The sequence below is a fragment of the Dermacentor albipictus genome, chromosome 2 (genome assembly GCF_038994185.2).
Source record: "Dermacentor albipictus isolate Rhodes 1998 colony chromosome 2, USDA_Dalb.pri_finalv2, whole genome shotgun sequence".
In the NCBI taxonomy this organism is placed as follows: domain Eukaryota; kingdom Metazoa; phylum Arthropoda; class Arachnida; order Ixodida; family Ixodidae; genus Dermacentor; species Dermacentor albipictus.
In genome coordinates this window covers 55,178,401-55,197,865 of record NC_091822.1, presented here as the reverse complement: position 1 = coordinate 55,197,865, position 19,465 = coordinate 55,178,401, and the positions used below count along the sequence as shown (strand labels likewise).

The 19,465-nt window shown below is 48.7% G+C and overlaps 1 protein-coding gene across 2 annotated transcripts in view; it reads left to right on the top strand.

Moving 5' to 3' along the window:
• Positions 1–18,386, top strand: part of LOC135901820 (carcinine transporter-like) — a 99,810-nt gene extending 81,424 nt beyond the window's left edge. For both annotated transcript variants that reach the window (XM_065431669.1, XM_065431670.1), the window contains exon 2: positions 16,454–18,386. In XM_065431669.1, the coding sequence (XP_065287741.1) occupies positions 16,454–17,863 (1,410 nt within the window). In that variant the 3' untranslated portion in view covers positions 17,864–18,386. The remainder of the gene's footprint in view (positions 1–16,453) is intronic.
• Positions 18,387–19,465: the final 1,079 nt, after the last annotated feature.

Genomic DNA, 19,465 nt, shown 5'->3' with positions numbered 1-19,465 from the left:
AGTTTATTTACTAGAGCCTTAGCCCTGTGAGCTCTCCTCTCTTTGTTGTAGATAGGATGCATATATTTAGGTAGGGGGGCGATTCGGAAGCGTTTACGCACGTCCAACGGAATGTCTTTCTTGTCAGTCGGGGCACCCCTGTCACATTGAATTCCTACCCATTCCATGATTTTTCTCCCTGTTTTAGACTGGCCTAATCTTTCCAACTGAGACACTCGTACTGCCTCAGTGAGTTCAACTAGCGTGTTGTGAACCCCCATTTTGAGGTGGAGGTCTGTCGAGGTCGAGTCTGGCAGCCTTAGGGCTCTCTTAACGCTCTTCCTAATGATCGCATCTATTTTATCCTTTTCTTTTCGTCTAAACACAAGATACGGTGTGGCATACGCTATACGGCTGGTAATGAAGGCTTGCATGAGTCTGAGGAGGCTGTTCTCTTTGAGGCCCCTGCCTTTGAGTGAAATTCTCCTAAAGATCCCCGTGACCTGCGCCGCGTATCCTTCTAGCTTTTTGATTGTCGTGAGGTTGCATCCATTTCTCTGCATATACATGCCCAGAATTCTTATGTCCTCCATCTTGGGAGCCTCATTTCCGTTTACGAAAACAGTGATGGGTCTCCTGCTTCCAGCGTGTCTCCTTTGATGTTTGGCTCAATGATTAACAGCTCCGATTTCTGTGGCGAGCACGCCAAACCTCTGCTGGCCGCATACTCTTCCACCATATTCGCCGCTATCTGTAGTTTAAGTTCGATGGCTGCGTCACTCCCGCTGTTAACCCAGATGTTGATATCATCCGCGTACATGCTAAATTTAATCGATTTAATCTTATTGAGTTCCGTCGGCGGACCCCTCATCACTATGTTGAATAGGAAGGGTGAGAGCACTGACCCTTACGGGGTCCCCTTGCTCCCAAGTGTGATGGGAGGGGATTTTACATCCAGAAATTTTATATTCGCCTCCCTCTGTGACAGAAAGTCTTTGACGTATGCATATACCATGTGTCCCACACATAGCTCTTCGAGGCCTACCATGATAGCCTTATGGCTAACGTTGTCAAATGCCTTGGTGAGGTCGAGACCTAGGATCGCCCTGGAGTCAGTTGAGTCGTATCGGTCTAGGATATCATGCTTAAGTCTGAGCATGACATCTTGTGTACTAAGCCCTGGCCTGAATCCAACCATTTCATGCGACCAGAGATCATTCCCCTCCATGTACCTGGTCAGCCTCGTTTGAACATGCTCCATCAATTTCCCTACGCACGAGGTGAGGGAGATTGGTCGCATGTTGTTCAAGCCGGGTACTTTGCCTGGCTTGGGACTAAAGACTACGTCCGCCTGTTTCCATGTTTTTGGGAGTTCTCCTTTCTCCCACACCTGGTTCATGAATTTGGTTAATGCAATGATGTACTCATCGTCTAGATTTCTAAGAGCTCTGTTTGTTATGCCGTCCGGACCGGGGGCCGATTTCTTTCTCAGGTTATTAATCTCTGCTCTAACCTCTGTCGTGGTGATGGGAGCATCGAGACCTGGATTGGGAGGTCCCTCGTAGTCCCTAAACACCTCGCTCTCTGCTTTTCCAAGATATGTCTCTTGGAGCTCGCTAATGAGCTCGTCATCTGTGCCAACAAAGCCATGCCTCGCTCTCACCTGGTTTGTACTAGCTTACATTTTTGATTTACTGGGGTCGATTAGATGTCTGACAAGGCTCCATGTTTTGGAGAGACTCATATTGGCTTCCAGCTCATCGCACTTGCTGTACCAATTTTGCTCGTTGAGCTTAATCGCACATGTTTCTATTTCTTTGTTGAGTCTGGCTAGTTCGCGCCGGATATTCCTGTTCCATCTTTGTGCCTTGAGTCTTTTCTCCAGATTACTCTTTCTGCTCCACATGTTCAGCAGTTTGCTGTCTAGTGCTGGAGGTGCGTTCTCATCCTTTATAATTGTAGTCGCTTCCCCTATATGCGTTTTAAGGAGGTGTGACCACTCGTCGATATTGTAGATATCGTCCGGCAGTGAGGCCTCCTTTCTTATCTCTCTGAATTTATCCCACTCCGTCAATTTCGGTTGTTTGATGAGGCGTGTTTTGACGCCTTTTCCTAGCGTGAGCGAAATAATAAAGTGGTCGCTGCCTAGATTTTGTCCTGTGGTTTTCCATGTTACTGTTCCCGCCATAAGGCTTATCGTGAGGTCGGGTGCTGTGTCCCTGGTTATACTGTTGCCTGTGCGCGTAGGGACACATGGGTCAGTATGTAGAGTAAGCCCTAGCGTTTGTATATCTTGCCATATTCGCCTACCTTTGGGGTCCCTGTGTGTATATCCCCATTCCTCGTGAGCCGCGTTGAAGTCTCCCATAATGATGAGAGGTCTCCCATCTGCGGCTCTGAGTGCTTTGCGGAATAAAGTAATGAATCTAATTTTCTTTTGCTTGGGTGTGCTGTACACATTCAGCAGGAATATGCTATCTCTATTTTTCTTCCCTGTGATAATCTCAACAAGAACAGCCTCTGCCTCGCTGGGGGAGACATGATGGACAATGGTTGCAATGTCTCACTTTACGAAGGTGGCGACTCTGCATTTATCTCCCTTGCCGCTGTCAAAGCTTTGGTAACCCGATAAACTAACAGGGGCCTTTCCCGTTTCCTGCACGATTATGGCTACGGGTGCTTCCTGTTGCAGCTCGAGGTATTGTTGCAGCAATGCTCTTTTCCTCTGGTACCCCCTACAATTCCACTGCCAGAATGTGGAGGCATTTTTCTTAACCGAATTTTTATCCATTTTTATTAAGAATCGCTTCTATGGCGCCGCTTTTCTCGCACAGCCTAGCTATTGTCGTGCCTAAGGTATCCATCGACGTGCTTAGGGCGTCTATTTTGCAAGATTGTTGGTTCACTTGCGCCTGTAATAGCGCAATTGCTCCTCCATTTTGTAGCTATCCTGCTTTCATGGTTTCGTTCTCCTTGTCCATTTTCATCAGCGACGTTTCAATTTTCTTTTGCCAGCTCGCCAGCGGGTCGGTCTCCCCCGCCTTACGTTTGGAAGGGGGTTGTCTCGTAAAATCCACATTCATATCCTCTTCCTCCTGACCAGATGCAGCTGGCACAGGGGCAGGAGTAGTGATGTGGGTGTTGCATTTTTTGGGAGCCTCTGCAGGTACCCTCTCTGTTTTTAGCGCGCTCAGCTGATTTTGGGTTTCCCTCAGCAATCGTTCTAACCTCATGTTTGCTTTCTTCTGCTCCTCTATTTCTTTCTTAAGCAAGCTAATCTCATCTTTTTCAGCGTGGGAGCCCTTGCTACCGAAGCTTACCAAGTGGGTATTTTCTTCTTTCTTCTTTTTTCCCCACGGGTCCTTGGGGTCCCTGGGCGGCAAGCCGGGTCCCCGGCCCTGATTAGCAGGTCCCCGGCCCTGGTCAGCAGGCCACTTGGCTGAAGTCTGCTGGCGGCCTCCTCTGGACCACGAATTGGACCTCCTTCCGGGTCTCGAGCTAGATCTCGCTCTCGACTGCTGCCCCGCCTGGTCTCTGGTAGCATCCCTTGCTCTGCCTCGGTGCTCCTCTCTAGGTGCCGAGGTGGTGGCCTGGGGCTTGCCTTGAGTTGGGGCTTGCACCTGGAGCTTCTCTTGTTCTTTCTTCTCCCATAGTTTTTTCTTGATGATGTACGGCATGCGATATATCTCCAGGCACTTGTCGCCTAGGAGGTGGGCTTTCTTACATAGCAGGCATCGAGGCTCGCAGCTGTGTACTGGTTCGGGGTTTTCGGCTCCGCACCCCCGATATCTGACGTCGTTGGGGTTCGGGCAAACATCCGCCCGATGTCCAAGTTTTCCGCAGGTGACGCACACTTCATATTTTTTCTTGTATAGGTAGCAGCGTGTGGGGAAGCATCGGAGGTAAACTTGCATCGGCACTTTCCCGTCTTCAAACAGGATCAATACAGATTTGGATTTCGCCCCAAGTCTTCTGACTCCAATGATCGATGGGTTTTTCTTATTTCTTCTGAGTGCATCGAGGATTTCCTCGGGAGTTGCATCCAGCGGGACGTCGTGGATAACTCCTTTGCCTCCGCTTTCCGGCATGGCAATATACGCCTTCGTCTCGACCATCGATCCACCGATGCGAAGGGCCGCGATCGCTGCGTACTTGCTTGCCCATGCCGCATCTAGCGTAGCTATCATGATCGACTGCTGCGTCAGGTTTGGTGATGCTACGTCTTCGTCTGCAGCCTCCGGGTCGACCCCGGCTGCCTGGGACAGGTAGACATGCATGCGCAATCTTCCAACTTCCTCCGGGATGCGATTGATACCTCCTTTCGGGCGAATAATAATTTTCTCAGCACCTTCCGGAACCACCGCGCGCTGCTTCTCGACTGATCTCGCAGCCAGCTTCTTCCCCAGCCGGGGGTTGGGCCTCGTACCGCTCCCCCGTCGGCTCGCGCACGGCGGATGCGACGCTTTGCTCGGGCGTGAAACGGCCTTTTCTCCGAATAAACCACGTTCCCCCGCTTGAGAGCTCGTCCGGGGGAGCAGCATCGTCCACGGTCTCCATTTCCAGGCCCCTGTTACCTTGCGAGCGCCGGACGGCCTCGCCTAGGCTTCGGCTCGGTCCCTTCGCGCGTGGAGCTCGGTTAGGCCTAGCACTCAGCTGGCCGAGTTGGAATTTCAAATCTCCGTAAAAGTCAAAAAAGCGGCCTACCGCCAGAAATCCGGTATCCCCATGTTTCTTGTAGGTTCCGTCGATCGCTTGTATGAAGAATTTGCAGGAAAAGTTCGATAGTCCGCCAAAGCACAGGAAAATAGCAGAGCCGGCACGAAGCACGTCCGCACTTCGTGGTCTTCTTCCTCTCCCCGACAGGCGCGAGTCCGTGCCCTGACGTCATGCGAGCGGCGTTCGCAGCGTCCCTGTAGTTCGTTCTCGGGGCTAATATAGTGCATACTTCCATTTCTCGTTGCAAATTATTTTGTGGCCGTATTCTGTTCAACAAAGTGTTTCCTTAGTTATTCTGAATTTTGTTTTGATTTCTTTAACCTTAATGTAGATATGCAGATGAGGTAAGAGATGTTGAACACATATAATATTTGTGCTTTACATGTGGTTTCTATAGCATTAAATCATGATTATCACGCAGTCACTGACTATTAAACCCTGTTTAGCATGTTTTGTGCAAGAACGTAATCGAAGCTGGTACTTGTTAAAGCGTTCATCAATGTCGCCAAAATGAATCGCCAACCCGGCTTCTCAACCTTCAGAAAGCAAGTTGCATTCAAGAGATAGCGATTTTCGATGTGATAGCTTGTTTATTTGTTCTGTAACTTTAAAAGGCTTCAAAAAGAACAAGCGCTACAACTAACTGAAAAAACTGCAGCGCATGTCTTGCTTCCATACCCACTGATTCTCGCGTTTCGAGTTGGCGCAGGTGAATGCATAGCCTTAGGCCCAAACAATGTTCTCAGCCTTACCTGTGTAAAGAAACTCATTGCTGTGAGGCCACCTTGTGTCACTCTGAATGCTTCCTTACTAAGCGGCCCTCGGTGAAGTCTTCCTTGGTACTTCCGTAGCCTAAGGTTGCTCCGAAGCCACCTTCATGCGTTGTTGTGCTGCTCCTGACCTTGAATGAGCGCTTCAGCTCACTTGTGGCCCACGTGATGTTTGCTCGCGCATGCGCGCTGTCGCCCGCCTGCGTAGGAGCGCGAGTACAACGCGAGGGGCCAGCGTTCGTTTCGGTCACGCGGTCGGCACGAGTGGCGTCTCGCAACACCGGTGTGCTGTTGTTGCTGGAGCGTATCAATTTTGCACTCGCTGGTTCCTCGCGTTGAGTATGAAACGCGAGCGTCGCTCCTGTTCGAGCATACGTGCCTTAGCATCGCTCCAGAGGAAAGACCCGAATGCCGACTAATTCGACAAGGATGAGTCCTCAGACACAACTCCTCTCGTCTAGTACATTATCCGAAGATTCTGGCCCAATTCTGTTGGGATCGAACCAACGTACTGTGACTGTCTGTGCTTTTGTCACGGACCTGGCAGGGCACCGAGCTAGCCCTAACGGCTGGGAGAATAGGCCTACCGTCAAGTACGCCAAAGGCCCGCACTCCTGCAGCAGCAATGGCCCCGAAATTCGTCACCGACGCTACGCAGCATTCCCGAGATACGCAGCACGTTGCAACGCACATTTTGCGTCTGCCAATTGGCCTTTTCCTATCTCAGTGGACCCGACGAACGCTTGACGCCGCGCCAAACGTCTCAGCGGCCCTTACCGTTGCAGAGGCTCGTGCCGCTACAGTAGATATAAAAAAGAAAGACTTTGGCTATAATAACCAGTGATGACCCCTCAGTGACAGAAAAGCTCCAGGGCATTAACGAAACCACTCTTAATGGCAAGACTTACCCTCTCCACATTTACATCGCATCACCCCAGAACTCGTGCAGAGGTGTCATTAACAACGTGGAATTTAACACCACCACCGAAGGACTGGTGTGAGAACTCCCAGCCCCAAATTATGGAATTATTGTGGCTCGTATGAAGGGCAAAACAGCCATTTCAATTATAACTTTCAAGGGCTCGCATGTACCTCGCCAGGTCATCCTCGGCAGAGGTGTATACAGCTGCGTCCCTCACCGACCCAAGGAGCCATTTCGTTCAACATGCTTTGCTATAGACCACTGATCACACGTTTGTCACCACGATGAAAAACAAAGGTGCAGAACATGTGGAAAATCTATCCCGGATCCTGTAGTGGATAATGATAGCAAACCAGGCTGCCCTAGCTGTGGGAAAGACCACAAGGCCGATGGCCCAGCTTGTGAAGTTCGACGAGCAGCTGATAAAGCGGTCAGAGAGGCGGCTTACCTGAAGCGTCTGCAATAACGAAAGGACGACGAGCAAATGAAAACATTCACCATTGCAAGTCGAAGCCCAAGCCTAAAACACAACTCCGACAACAAATCTAGAGACAGAAGTAGCTTCAGATGCCGTCCACATTCCACGGGCTGCAGCCGATCGAGAGGCTGCTACCGATGCAGGGGTCGCAGCCGATCTAGGGGCCGCAGCCATTCCAGGGGCCGCGGCCACTTCGGGAGCCATTGCCAGTTCGGGAGCCAAAGCCAGTCCGGCAGCCGTCACCAGTCCGGGAGCCGTGGCTAGTCCAGGGACCGCAGCCGGCCCGGCGGTCGCAGCCAGTCTCCTGATCACAACTTTTCCCGAGGCCAACAAAGAGAGCAACTCGCAAACGCGGTGGTCATCCGGCACCTCCCATTCTCTCCCTGTGACCTATGCATCTAACATTCAAACACGAGCTCAAGAAGTAGACAAGCAGCGCTCAGCTTAAAGCTATTCTTGCCATCGACCTCAAGGAAGCTTCTGACTATGTTAACCGCGATGCTATGCTGCAAGAGTTCGAAGCTACTGGCTGCGGAACCAAGCTTCATAATTATATCAGGGACTTCTTACGGAATTATGCGTACCCGCTACGAGTAGTCGATATCATCTCACAACAGTATCCCCATCCGCAGAAAGGTATCCCGCAGGGTTCAGTGAGCTTGCCCGCGCTCTTTAATCTTGCCATTTGCGTAGTCCATAGAGCTCTACCAGACATCCTCGACATCAGATATGCGACCTGCGCAGATGATACCACTATCTGGATCAACACGGATTCGCCAGGATACATCCAAGAAACTCTCCAACAGGCTCAATCTATGGGCCTTAGATGTGCGCCGAAAAAAACTGAGTTGGTACTGGTCCATCACAAAAGACGGCGACCACCCACCATACAGATTGTAAACGAAGGCATGCCGATTTCCCAACCATAATATATTGAGATACTCGGTCTCCGTATTCAGAAAGATGGAGGTCCCAACAGCCAACCGCTGCTACGGTGCAGCACCTGCTCAAGCAAGAAGAACAGGTCTTGCACATGATGCGTATGGTCTCCAACCGAGTCAATGGAGTGAAAGCGGCGGATATGCTTCAGCTACGAAACGCACTGATTATGTCGCGCCTGCGCTATCACCTGCCCTATATCAATCTCCGTCAGCAAGATATTAATCGGCTTGATGCGCTCATCCGGAAGGCGACAAAGTTTAGCGCCAGCACTAAGCTCCTCCTTGACATCGGTTGCCATACCACGGTGGCGGAGCTAGTCAGTATTCATTGTCAACGCCAACAACAGCGTTTTCAGCGCACTTGTCAAGGCACGCATATCCTTCATAGCATCAGTCATCATCCAGAAGCTGCGCCTCTTGTCCCACTGCCCCCGAAATGACGCGAACTCCTAACCATAGCTCCACAGCCATGCCACATGAATCAAGAACGAGGCAAGGAGAGGTGAGGCCAGCGTGCTGCTTACTTCAAGAGGTAAACGCAAGACATCCTGACGGCACATATTTCTACGTTGATGTTAGCGTAGGTGCGCAGGGCTCCGCCATAGCAGTCGTAAATAACGACCTCCAAACTGTACATACGGAGGTACTACCAGAGACTGATCCGACCTTAGCGGAGCTGACAGCCATTGCAATCGCGATCAAACACATGCCCTCTAGCAACTCAGTCCACCCAAGAATCTTATTTGCCAACTCCAAGGCCGCTTGCAAGAAATTGTTGCACAACGATCTCTAGTCCCACATTTCGAAACTTATTCGAGAGCACCTTCAGGGTCTTGTAGAAATCATCTGGATACCTGGTCATGACGGGCTGCCGGCAAATAAAAAAGCTAGTCATCTCGACTGCGAAACTGAACGAGACACCTTGAATTCCGTGACCAGCCCAGGCAAAAAGGTGGGCTCCCCTGCTTCGGCGGCCTTATCGAGAGGCAAGGCGCAAGTTCCCCAAGCTCAGCAAAGTGCTCAGCCGTGAACAGGGTATTCTGATTCGTCAGACCCAGACTGAAAGAATCCCTTCACCAGCGCGAATGCACCTTCTCTGCGGCCTCTTACCTGAAGATCCCCACCCTGCCTATACTGTGGCGAATACCCGAACGCATCCCATATCCTCTGCTCCTGTGGACCACCCCCACCTCCCCTGCCTGCCCCTACAAATTTTTCACTTAAACCCCATGCCGGGTGGCTGACAGCAGCAACCAGCGCCGACGACCAACGGTACCTTGCGTCGTTCATTAGTGCTGCACTAAAGAATGCCACAAGGGAGGCTCTGGACTGAGGGCCTTTCACCACACCACCCAACATGAAAATTAAGTTCCTTTCTCTCGCGCGCGCGTTCTGTAAACAAAACTGCACGAAAGCGTCCAAGCGTCTCCATATCAGCAATTCGATTTACCAAATATGTGACCACCCAACTTTCCTTTTATTCAATGAAGGTGCTCGCGTAAAGCTTGTAATAGATGCTCTCGAACCCAGGTGTAACGCAACCGTTCTTTACATGAGGGCGGGCGAAGAGAGCTTTCAGATTACGCTTACTTCCTTCATCGCACCTTCGATGTGAGGAGGCCTCGCGTAGTGTTAGGAATCTGTCGAAGAAAAGGAAGGTTTCATTCTTTGGGCCTTACTCTCGCATAACTTGATAACATGTTTTCCACAGAATCCTTGTGTCGCTGGCACGCCTGCACACTGCATTTAGTCCTTTTGATGAAATATCCTCAAACGGCCTTTGAGGAGACTTCAAAGTGAACAGGTTGTCTGTCCAGGACGTGATTCCTTTAAATTGTTCTTGGCAAGATTTGAGCTTTATTGCAGTTAAATATGCATGCACATGGCTCACCGAGGTGCCCATTGCGGTCCTTAACTACTCTGTGTTCTTTTCTACAGCGAAGTTGTCTATTATAGGATCTGGAAAAAAATCTGTCCCGAGATGTGTACAAAAACAAATCGTCATGTGCGTCGATCCTGGTGACTGCAGAAAGGGTCCAAGCTCAATGCCACATACCGCTGTGGGCTCAGGGGCCCGTAACGCGCACTTGAACTACACTTCTCACATGTGAGACCGGAAGAGGTCCCAGGCCCAAAGGCAAGAAGATATGTTTTCAAAAAGTTACGTTGACAAAACAATGCGCCGGAGCGATGAACGCTCTTGCTCAAAGGCTAGTCCATGACGAAGCGTGTCGGAACGTCAGTGTATATGTATAAATAAAAAATAAAAAGTGAGACATAAAAATTAAAAATTATTAAGAAAGGAAAAATAGATTGAATTAAAAGAAATAAAAAGTAAAAACGAAAAATATATATGAAGACGAAACATGCAACGGAGGTATAAGTTAGTGCCTTTCTTCAACCAATATAGCATAAGCAACATATATTACTTAATACGGCTATTGAGTAATATATCTTCGCTGGTCTTCCATCTTCACATAGGGGAAGGTCTCTGAATTTTTTTTGAATATTTCTTTCACAAGAACTCCACCAATATGGTGCAAATTGCTCTATACAATTGAAGTCAGTGCATCAATGAAAATAATTTTTCCATCACCAGTGTCCTCTCAACATCTCAACCGCACCATATTTTTCCTTGTGAAGTCATATCAGCCAGCTACACAGAATCCACCTACGGACTTCAGGTCGCTGACGTGTGTGAAAATTCATTGACACACACAAGCGCGCATTTCTTGTCGTATGCGTTTAGAACGGGTTTCTCCTGACGCACAATAGAAAAAAGGTTTTCCAGGCACTCCTGTCGCAGACGCCAAGTCAGAAAGAACTTGTAGTCATTCATTTTAAGCACATGTTGCAAACGAGCCACCACTGCTGTTTCAATCAGGAGGCCTGCGTGTGAGGGCTTCCACTAGGATGTGCTGCCCATTTTCATGCCTTGAATTGTTTCCACTACCAGGTGCAGCATGCCCATGGCTTCGTGGTACTTTGCCATGTCTCGCCAACTAAGTGCAGCTGATGGATCTCGCGAGGACATCAATTTGTACCATTTTGCGATGAGTTTCAGGAACCATGCTGTAGTTTCAGCTTCCTGTTCTAGTACTTTCTCTCTTGTTAGCCGACAAATGGCAGCTGGGGATACCTTGAAAAACTGAACCGCTATGCCGACCTACATTTCAGTGAAATTACCTTTGTTGACCGGCGCTTCAGCGAGTTTGGGTGCAATTTTCATCTCTTTGTCAGAGTCATACACTGTGACAGCGCGCACATGCTCCAGCTTCATTTTCATTGAGGGTAAGCCATGATGGTAGACAGTGGCATCACTCAGTGTAAAGTCAATAGTGTTCAAAAGCTGACCTAGAATATTTTTTATCACGTGTGCAGCATCCACGGTAAAATATAGTTCCTTTCCCTGAAGCATCGCATGAGGTATTGAGCACAACGGGTTAGAATTCTTCTGACTAGAAAAACCTAACTCGTGCAACATCGCTCTGCTAGAGGCTTCCATTTCAGAGGTCACCGTAAGCACTCAGAAAAATGTATCTGCGAAGCTGCACAATTTCCATCACAAAGTTCTTGAGCAGACAGCCGTCGACAGAAGTTCCCGTAAAATTTTACGCGATTACGTGCTACCACCTTTAGTTCAATCCTCTGACAATAAAGGCTAAACAATGACAGGCAGGTCCATATGGCCCTCCTGCGAGTGCTTCATATCCAAATACGACGTCTTCAGCACGATCGAGCTCATATCCGTAGGCAATTTCCATTTCATTGAGATAAAGAACACAATCTCTTTCAATGCCTTCAATGCCCTCTGCTCTTGCTCTGAGCACATCAATCAGGCTAAAATTGCAGGCAGGAATTTGAGCCCTTCAAGATGATGGACAACAGTCCCATTATAAGGCAACCCGTACCCAAGTTCTCTTATCGTTTCATAGCCTGATGTTTAGGAACCTCAATTTCTGACGTAAAATCCCGCACGCATTTTGAAACTTTTGATGCTTTTTTTTATTGACCAATTTGTAGCACTTGCCTTTTTATGAACTTTCGCATATTTGTCTTTATGTTCTATAGCTGTTTATTGGCTGCAGCACACGAGCTGTCACACCACTTCTTTCTCAACAACTCGTCCCGGTTTCCATGAAGTGGGCAGGTAACTAGCAGAAAATCATCTGCGGCGGGATGATAATTTCTGTTGTGGAACTTGGGCGGGGCAAGCCGCTCATGTGACCTCATCTGGCTCGGCACTGGCTGCAATTCTTCATTTCCTGCCTGTTGCATACCAGCCATGTCGTTGACGACTTTCCCTTCCCCTAGTGCAGGGTAGCAAACTGGAGACTTTAACTCTAGTAACCTCCCTGCCTTTCTCTCATTTGTATCTCTCTCTCTCTTGGTCCCGACTTTCTGTCCGTGAGGTGCCAGGAGTACTGGGTTGATGCTGCAGAGTACTTCATTCTGCTGTCGCACGAGCCCCTTGCGGTAAACGGCTGTGTTTTGGCTGCTTTCTGTGCTTAGGCATCGCTGAAAGAAAAGAGAAAGCACAGATGTTGCATATCAGCTGGCACATTCTTTTGGTATTATGAACGAATATGCTCTGAGCTTTGCTACGTATAGAAATAAAATAAAATAAAATACCAAATGGTCAGTAGCATGCATCTGGGTGGAAGACGCTGTTGATTCACCTGGAGGAATCGAGCTATTCTTTGACCGAAGCTATGAAGAGTGTTTTGCTCTAATGTGCGTTTGGTTCTGTCTCCGAATAAACACCTGAATAGTCGCTCCATGTGGCTCTAACGATGGCCGGTAATAGCAATCCTAAGCTAGGGCAAGTTGGCTAAGATTAGAAGAAGGAACAGTATTAGACAACAAGCCTCGCATTCTTTCGTTAACGTAAAAATATGTAATTTACCTCTGAACGAAAAGAACCTTGGCAGGGCATTGCGCTTCGATTTTTTCCAACCGTTCGCTCTGCAGTCAGCCTGTATCCGAGCCGCAACGCACGTTGCAGAAATGGCCATGCTGTCCAGCGGCTGACTTGCGCGCGAGCCGCCGTGCTTGGCGCATATACAATCATTAGCCAGGCCACGAATGGTGCTTCGCTGAATAGCTTACCGTGGAGACGCCTTGCCCTAGAGGCTCTATGCTCGCGGCAAGGGGTTACACAGCAGGCCAAGCCACGCTCCGAGCTGCAGTACCCGTGCTGGCGAACGCCTTGGTTACGGGCAACGGTCACGCAGCAGCTCCGTTAGCGGTCGTGTCCCCTGAAGCCTTGAGTGCCTTGAGCGCCGGCGTCCGGGATGTGAGCCTGCTGGCTGCCGTTTCCCGCTGACTAAGCGCATGTCTCGTCACCTGCTCGCTGTAGATGGCCTAATCATGGTCCGACGGATCATAGGAATGACACAGGGCCATCGTTGACACGGTGAGATGATGCACATGCGTGGTCCAATGGCGAAAGAACCCTTGCGCGCATCGTCGTCGTCGGCATCGTTTTGTCTCATCACATTTTCTCTACCCTTTTCGCCATTCGCACTGTAAATCATGCTACATCCCTATCAATATCATCAACAATTTCTAACTAACCATCGGAGCGTTTGCCGGCAAAAAATATACGCGATAAATATCCGCACTGAAGCTTTTAGGAGAAACTTAATTCAGCAGCCCCTGCCCGAAAATTGCGGCGGAAACCATCTCACGTTAACTACCTACAGTTTTGCGTTTAGCACTTGATCAACATACCGACATCACGTATTGCCACCGTCGAAACGAGTTACGAGTTACTGCAGCGGGATTCCTCTTTCGCGCTTCCGTATGAACACTCGGCGCCACCTAGCGGCGCCGCCTTGAAGCCTGCGGTTAGTCTACAGAATTGATGGCTCACCGATGCGTGGGCGCGCTGAGCAACGCTTCTTGCGGCAACCGGGCTCCTTTCTCGTGCTTCCTTCTGGGCACGCTGCCCCATTTAGTGACACTGCTGAGAAGTTTGCGTGTGGTTTTCGAGACAAGAAGCGTGGTGCGCCAGTGCCTATGAACGCTGAGAACTGTTCTCTCACTTGTCGCATACTCAGTGGCATATATTCAGTGACTCAAGTTGTCGAGATGTTCATTGAAGAGCGGCAAATACCCAGTGCATTTTTGGTGCAGCCTGCTGACGCGTCCGGTTGTTTGGCTTGAGGAGCTCTTGTGACATGCCTGCAATTCTGCTCAGCGCCGGAGAAATATAATGGATAATTTTTTGTCATTGTAGAGCGGCACATTCTCAGTGGCACATACCTTGTTACCGAAGTTTACGTCAGAGATGTTCATTAATGCAAAGCACGCATCAGCTGGCACGTAACCGGTGACCTAAGTTGGCATCAAAGTGGTTCATTAAAAACAAGCACAGTCCGAGTGGCACATATATAGTGCTCCAAGTCGGCGTCAAAGACATTCTTCGAACTGTGGTACCTACACAGTTCCGCATCTAAGTGACCCTTGCCGGCGTGAAAAAGGTTAGTTGAACAACGGCACACACTTACACATTGCCGCATACTCAGGTAAACAAGTCGGTCGGATTTAATTTCATTTATTTCATTTATTTTACTCTCAAGGTACATAGTACATTATAGAGGGGAGGGGCTAAGAGAATACAAAGTAAACATCGGTAAAAGTAACTCAAACAAACAAACAAAATAATTATACCAGCAGTAATAATTCAAAATTTTGAGTTGACATCTGATGATAATAAACAGAGGTACAAAAGATACAAATACAAATGTGATGTACACAATGCTAAAGAGATTAAAAAACATTATATGTACAGTAGGTTTACAAAATGCATTGTTAACTTTTTGATCATGATGCTGATGAAAACTTATGAAAACGCTGCAATAGAGAAAGGTACATACACATAGGCAAGACAAATGGTAAGTACATTACAAAAGTTCGTTTTCAAGTGCGTTTCTAAACATAAGTGGTATAATTATACCTGTTAATGAAGGGGATAAGCTGTTCCAGTCTTTGCTAGTCATTGGTAAAAATGAATTTGCGCCCATGATAGTATTGAAATGAGATATGCTAACTTTCTGATTATGATACGGCGAGAAGAAATGAAACGTGCTGGCCTGATCCAAAGAGTGTGTAAAAAGGTGTTATGATAATAGATTTTGTGAAAAAGAGAAATGCATGAGTGTTTTTGGCGGTCGGATAAGAGAGGCAGGTTTAATAAGCATTTCATGTGTGTTACGCTTGCTGTCCGATTGAAGTTATTTAAAATGAAACGGGCTGAACTGTTTTAATTAGCTTCCAGCGTATGTATTAGTGTTGAATGCCAGGGATCCCATATTGATGAACCATACTCAAGTTGCGAGCGAACGTAAGTGGTATATAGTAATGGTTTTAAAGATGATGGCGCACGAGAAAAATTTCGGCGCAGGTACCCTAAAGTGCGGTTAGCTTTGGACACTATGATATCAATATGCGATTTCCAAGACAAATTGTTGGTTATAGTCACTCGATCCTAAATAACGATACCAGGTGACACATTCAAGTGATGTATTAGTGAGAGAATAATTTGAATAGTTCAGTGAGAGAACTCGAACTCGAACTCGGTTGAACTCGAACCCTGCTTCCTCAGCCCAGCCCGATGCGCTAACCATTAGACTATGGACTACCCAGTTACCGAGGTAGGTCGGAAAGCGGTTAGGTACAAACATAGGTACCTAGATACAAATGGTGATAGATGACCCCCGAAATGTGTGTGACGTATCCTGAGAATGCTAATGCTGAATTATATGTCAACGGAGAAATGTTTCTTATGGCAACTACTTCATCGGTTTTGGGAGGATTGTTGCATGCAAAGATAAAAAAGTACTCTATCAGCCGTCTGGAGTACGTACGCACGCTCATATACACAAACAAGCACGCATGTACGTACATAAAAGCGTGACCAAGCAAATAAAACACGCGCGCAACAACAGGCACGCATATTCGAAGCTAGCGAAAACACTCGGCAGAAACGCGTTCAAACAAAAGCATCAGCAGGACACGACCACACCAGAGAAAACCGATGTGGCGCCGGCGCCTTTGCAATAACGCGAAGATTGAGTCAAAGATTGTCTTCACCGTGTACGACGGCACCCTATTCCCTGTGAACATGCATGCTGCGCTATCTAGAGGCGCCACCACCAAGTCCGCACGGGGCGCGCGTATAAATATATATGTTCAAACAAGATTATTTGAACATATATGACGTTACATCGATTCCATCAACCAACGGAGAAATCTCAACGAGTTTTTAGCATTCAAGAGAGACACGTTACTAAATGGTACAAACGCAGTGACCCAAGTTTACATCAATGGGACGGCATTTATTGAGCGGCGCATATCTAGTGACCCAAGTTGGAGTAAAATATGTTCTTTGAGTGAGGCAAATGCCCACTGTCGCATACCCTGTAACCCGTGTAGTCCCAACGGTTGCTTTCGAACCCGATTCCCTCAACACAGCATCGAAACTCTAAGCACTACACCACAGACTACCCAGTGGCCCAAGTTGTCGGTTTGAACAGATATAGCTGAGACTCAAAGCAAGGTCTCAGGAAAGCTAAAACTCAAACATGCTGGTGGTCCTTTCACTTCGTCCTAACTAACGCCATTCGTATTCTGCTTGCCGCAGGACGAGCACCTCGCGAACCGAAGTATCGTGAACTGCCACGAGTGGGATTACGACATCCGCGACCGAACGGGCAGCATCGTGAGCCAGTTCAACCTAGTCTGCGACCGCATCTTCCTGTACGATTTTTCTACGCTGCTGCCTATTATCGGTTACATGATCTTGTCTCCCGTAACTGGAATCGCGTCAGACCGGTTGGGTCGGAGACCAGTCACGCTGGTCTGCGCAATCACTGTGCTCCTTGTTTCTCTCGGCAGCAGCCTGCAAGCGAGGTACGCCTACTTCGTCACCATGCGCATACTGGCCGTTTCCTCAGCGAACGCCGCGTACCTCCTCACGTTCATACTCGTCTACGAGGTAACGGGCAAAGCGCGTAGGCCGTTGTTCACCTTGTTGCATTACGCCGTGGCCAGCACCGTCGTGCCGCCGTTCCTGGACACCATTGCTCTTCTGAGACCGAGCTGGATTCTCTCGCACGGATTCCTCGCTGTCCCCACGCTCGCTTTCGTGCTTTGGTGTTTGCACCTAGGAGAGTCCCCAGTCTGGCAGCTGGCCACTTGGCGCCTGCACGAAGCTGAAGTGAACGTCTTGGCAGCCGCCAACCTCAATGGCGTCGACATGGTCACGGCCAAAGCGGCTGTCCATAAAATACTTCACCGGCTCAGGAAGATTGAACGCAACCTCGAGGCCACAACATCCACCATGGTGGCAAGCGACAGCCTCTTTCAGACGGCTCTCATGCGACGCTGCGCGATCGCCGCTTTCTTCGCCAGGTTCTCCACGTGTGCCATCTACTACGGCATCATGGTCACCGACGAGACGAGCGACCACCTCGAGGAAGCGGCGCACGTGGTCCTTACGACGTCCACCTACGTAGTCATCGTGCGCGCCATGTCCACGTACGGCATCCGAATGACGCTCACGGCCATTCTCTCCGCCCTCGGTTTGAACGGGTTGGTCGAGGCAGCGCTGACGGCGGGCGGATACGGCGCGGCGATTGCCGTCGCGCATGCCGGCACCAAGGCTCTAGTATCGTGCGCCCTTGGTTTGGTGCTGTGCTACACGGGCGAAGTATTCCCCACGCACCAGCGCAGTGCCGGTGTCAGCATGGCCCTGTTTTTCGGAGGCTTGGGCGCGCTCACGGGCACCGCTCTCGTGAAGTCCGTCGGTGAAAAGGCTGCTCCGGTGTTCAAAGCGTTCTTTGCCGTCATGGCGCTGTTCAGCGTGGTGGCTATACAGTGGTTGCCTCAAGTGTTCATCGAGAAGATAAAGAAGCGTAAATCCGCAGCAGCCCTTAGCGCACAAGAAAAAAAGGCTGCCCTCAGAAAGTCCCTAGCACCACATGGCCGGAAGAATATGCGACACAAGAGCAAAAGCGTCAAATCGCCGAAATCTGCAAAGTCGCCGCAGTAGTCTTTCAGGTACAACTGCCACCGCGTGATAATCCAAGTGCTTAAAATACATATGGCTTGGACACAAGAGGAACATATTTACTGATGGTTAGTTCTCAAGAATGTTTTTTTGTGTGTGTGTGTGCGTGTGTGTGATAAATGATCTGCTGGGGTGCATTTATTGCTTTCTTTTTGCCTTTAGGAAGTAAAATGAACCATCAGATTACTTTTACATGATAGTTGAAAGACCCTAAATGACATGAACGATGGACTTCGCCCACTTCCTTGTATATTCTTTGGAAACTATGCCGTTAGCTGAGGTTTGAAATTATGTATATGTTTAGTCCGACCTTGCACAATTCTTGGGAACTCATTGCCTCATGCTTTTTTCTGTGGGCTACAATCCCAGTGAGCACAAGACGTCTTGTTAAGCTGTCTTTTGCTTGGATGTTGCTAAAATGGTTACATAACGTTTTGAGAAAATGACTGGAAGGTATGTGTGCTGATCCTTATCTGGATATAAGTATAAAATATAAATTTTCGTGCTTTCCTCGTATTTATATGGTACTTAGTTATTACACAGCCTGCACCAAATTACACGTACATGCGCTTTGTTTCTTTCAGTTTGTCATTTTATTATACTTAAAGGCACACATTTCCGTTAGCCGCACATAAGTCGCTGCGCTGTCTTTCCACTCATGGCGTCTATACATATTTAACAAAGAAAAAACGCGAAGCAAACACGAGAAATAGCGCTAGACTCGAGTGAAAAAGCGTATGCAAGCACATATATTTGACCCAAAGCCTTTAACCATGTTTAACAAAACACAAAATATTTAAAATAAATTCAGGAGATTTGCGTGCCAAGAGCACTGTCTAATCATGAACACAGTAGGTGCAGACTCTGGATTAATTTAGACTAGCTGGGATTTTTAACGTGTACCTCAATCTAAGTACACAAGAGTTTTTGCATTTTCCTCCCATCGAGCCCGCGACGTTGAGATAAACAGCGCGACGCTATTGGCAGCTGCGGCTAAATTCTCTCCCCCGAGCGACCACACCGAGAAACAGCCCTTCCAGGTTCAAGCCTGAAGCGAAAGAGGGCTTCCTATCATGGCAAGCGCTGAATGCCCCGTATTTCTCTAATCGTCGCGATTCCACCACGCACAAGCCCGAATATATATATATATATATATATATATATATATATATATATATATATATATATATATATATATATATATATTGTAACGAAGAAGAGTAGCAGCCTGCGCCACAGCACCATCGCTGCCGGCATGGGCTCGTGGTTGCCGTTTTTCGCCGAACGCCTGTGACGGCTGCCCGTTCGCGCCCGTTGCTAATAACTCTCTTAGCAAGTGGTGGACGTGCTGGGTTTCGACCACCCTGGAACTTCGGAGTCGCACTCTACCCCCCCTCATGCCCGACGACGCACGCACTCCTCCAGCTCCTCCAACGGCACCGGCCACCTTGGTTTGTGCCGGTGCCTTGCGTCAGCGAGATCCCCCTATGTTCTCCAGCACAGATGACAAAGACGTTGAAGATTGGATCTCGTCTTATGAGCGAGTGAGTGCCCATAACCAGTGGGACGACGTTACCAAGTTGA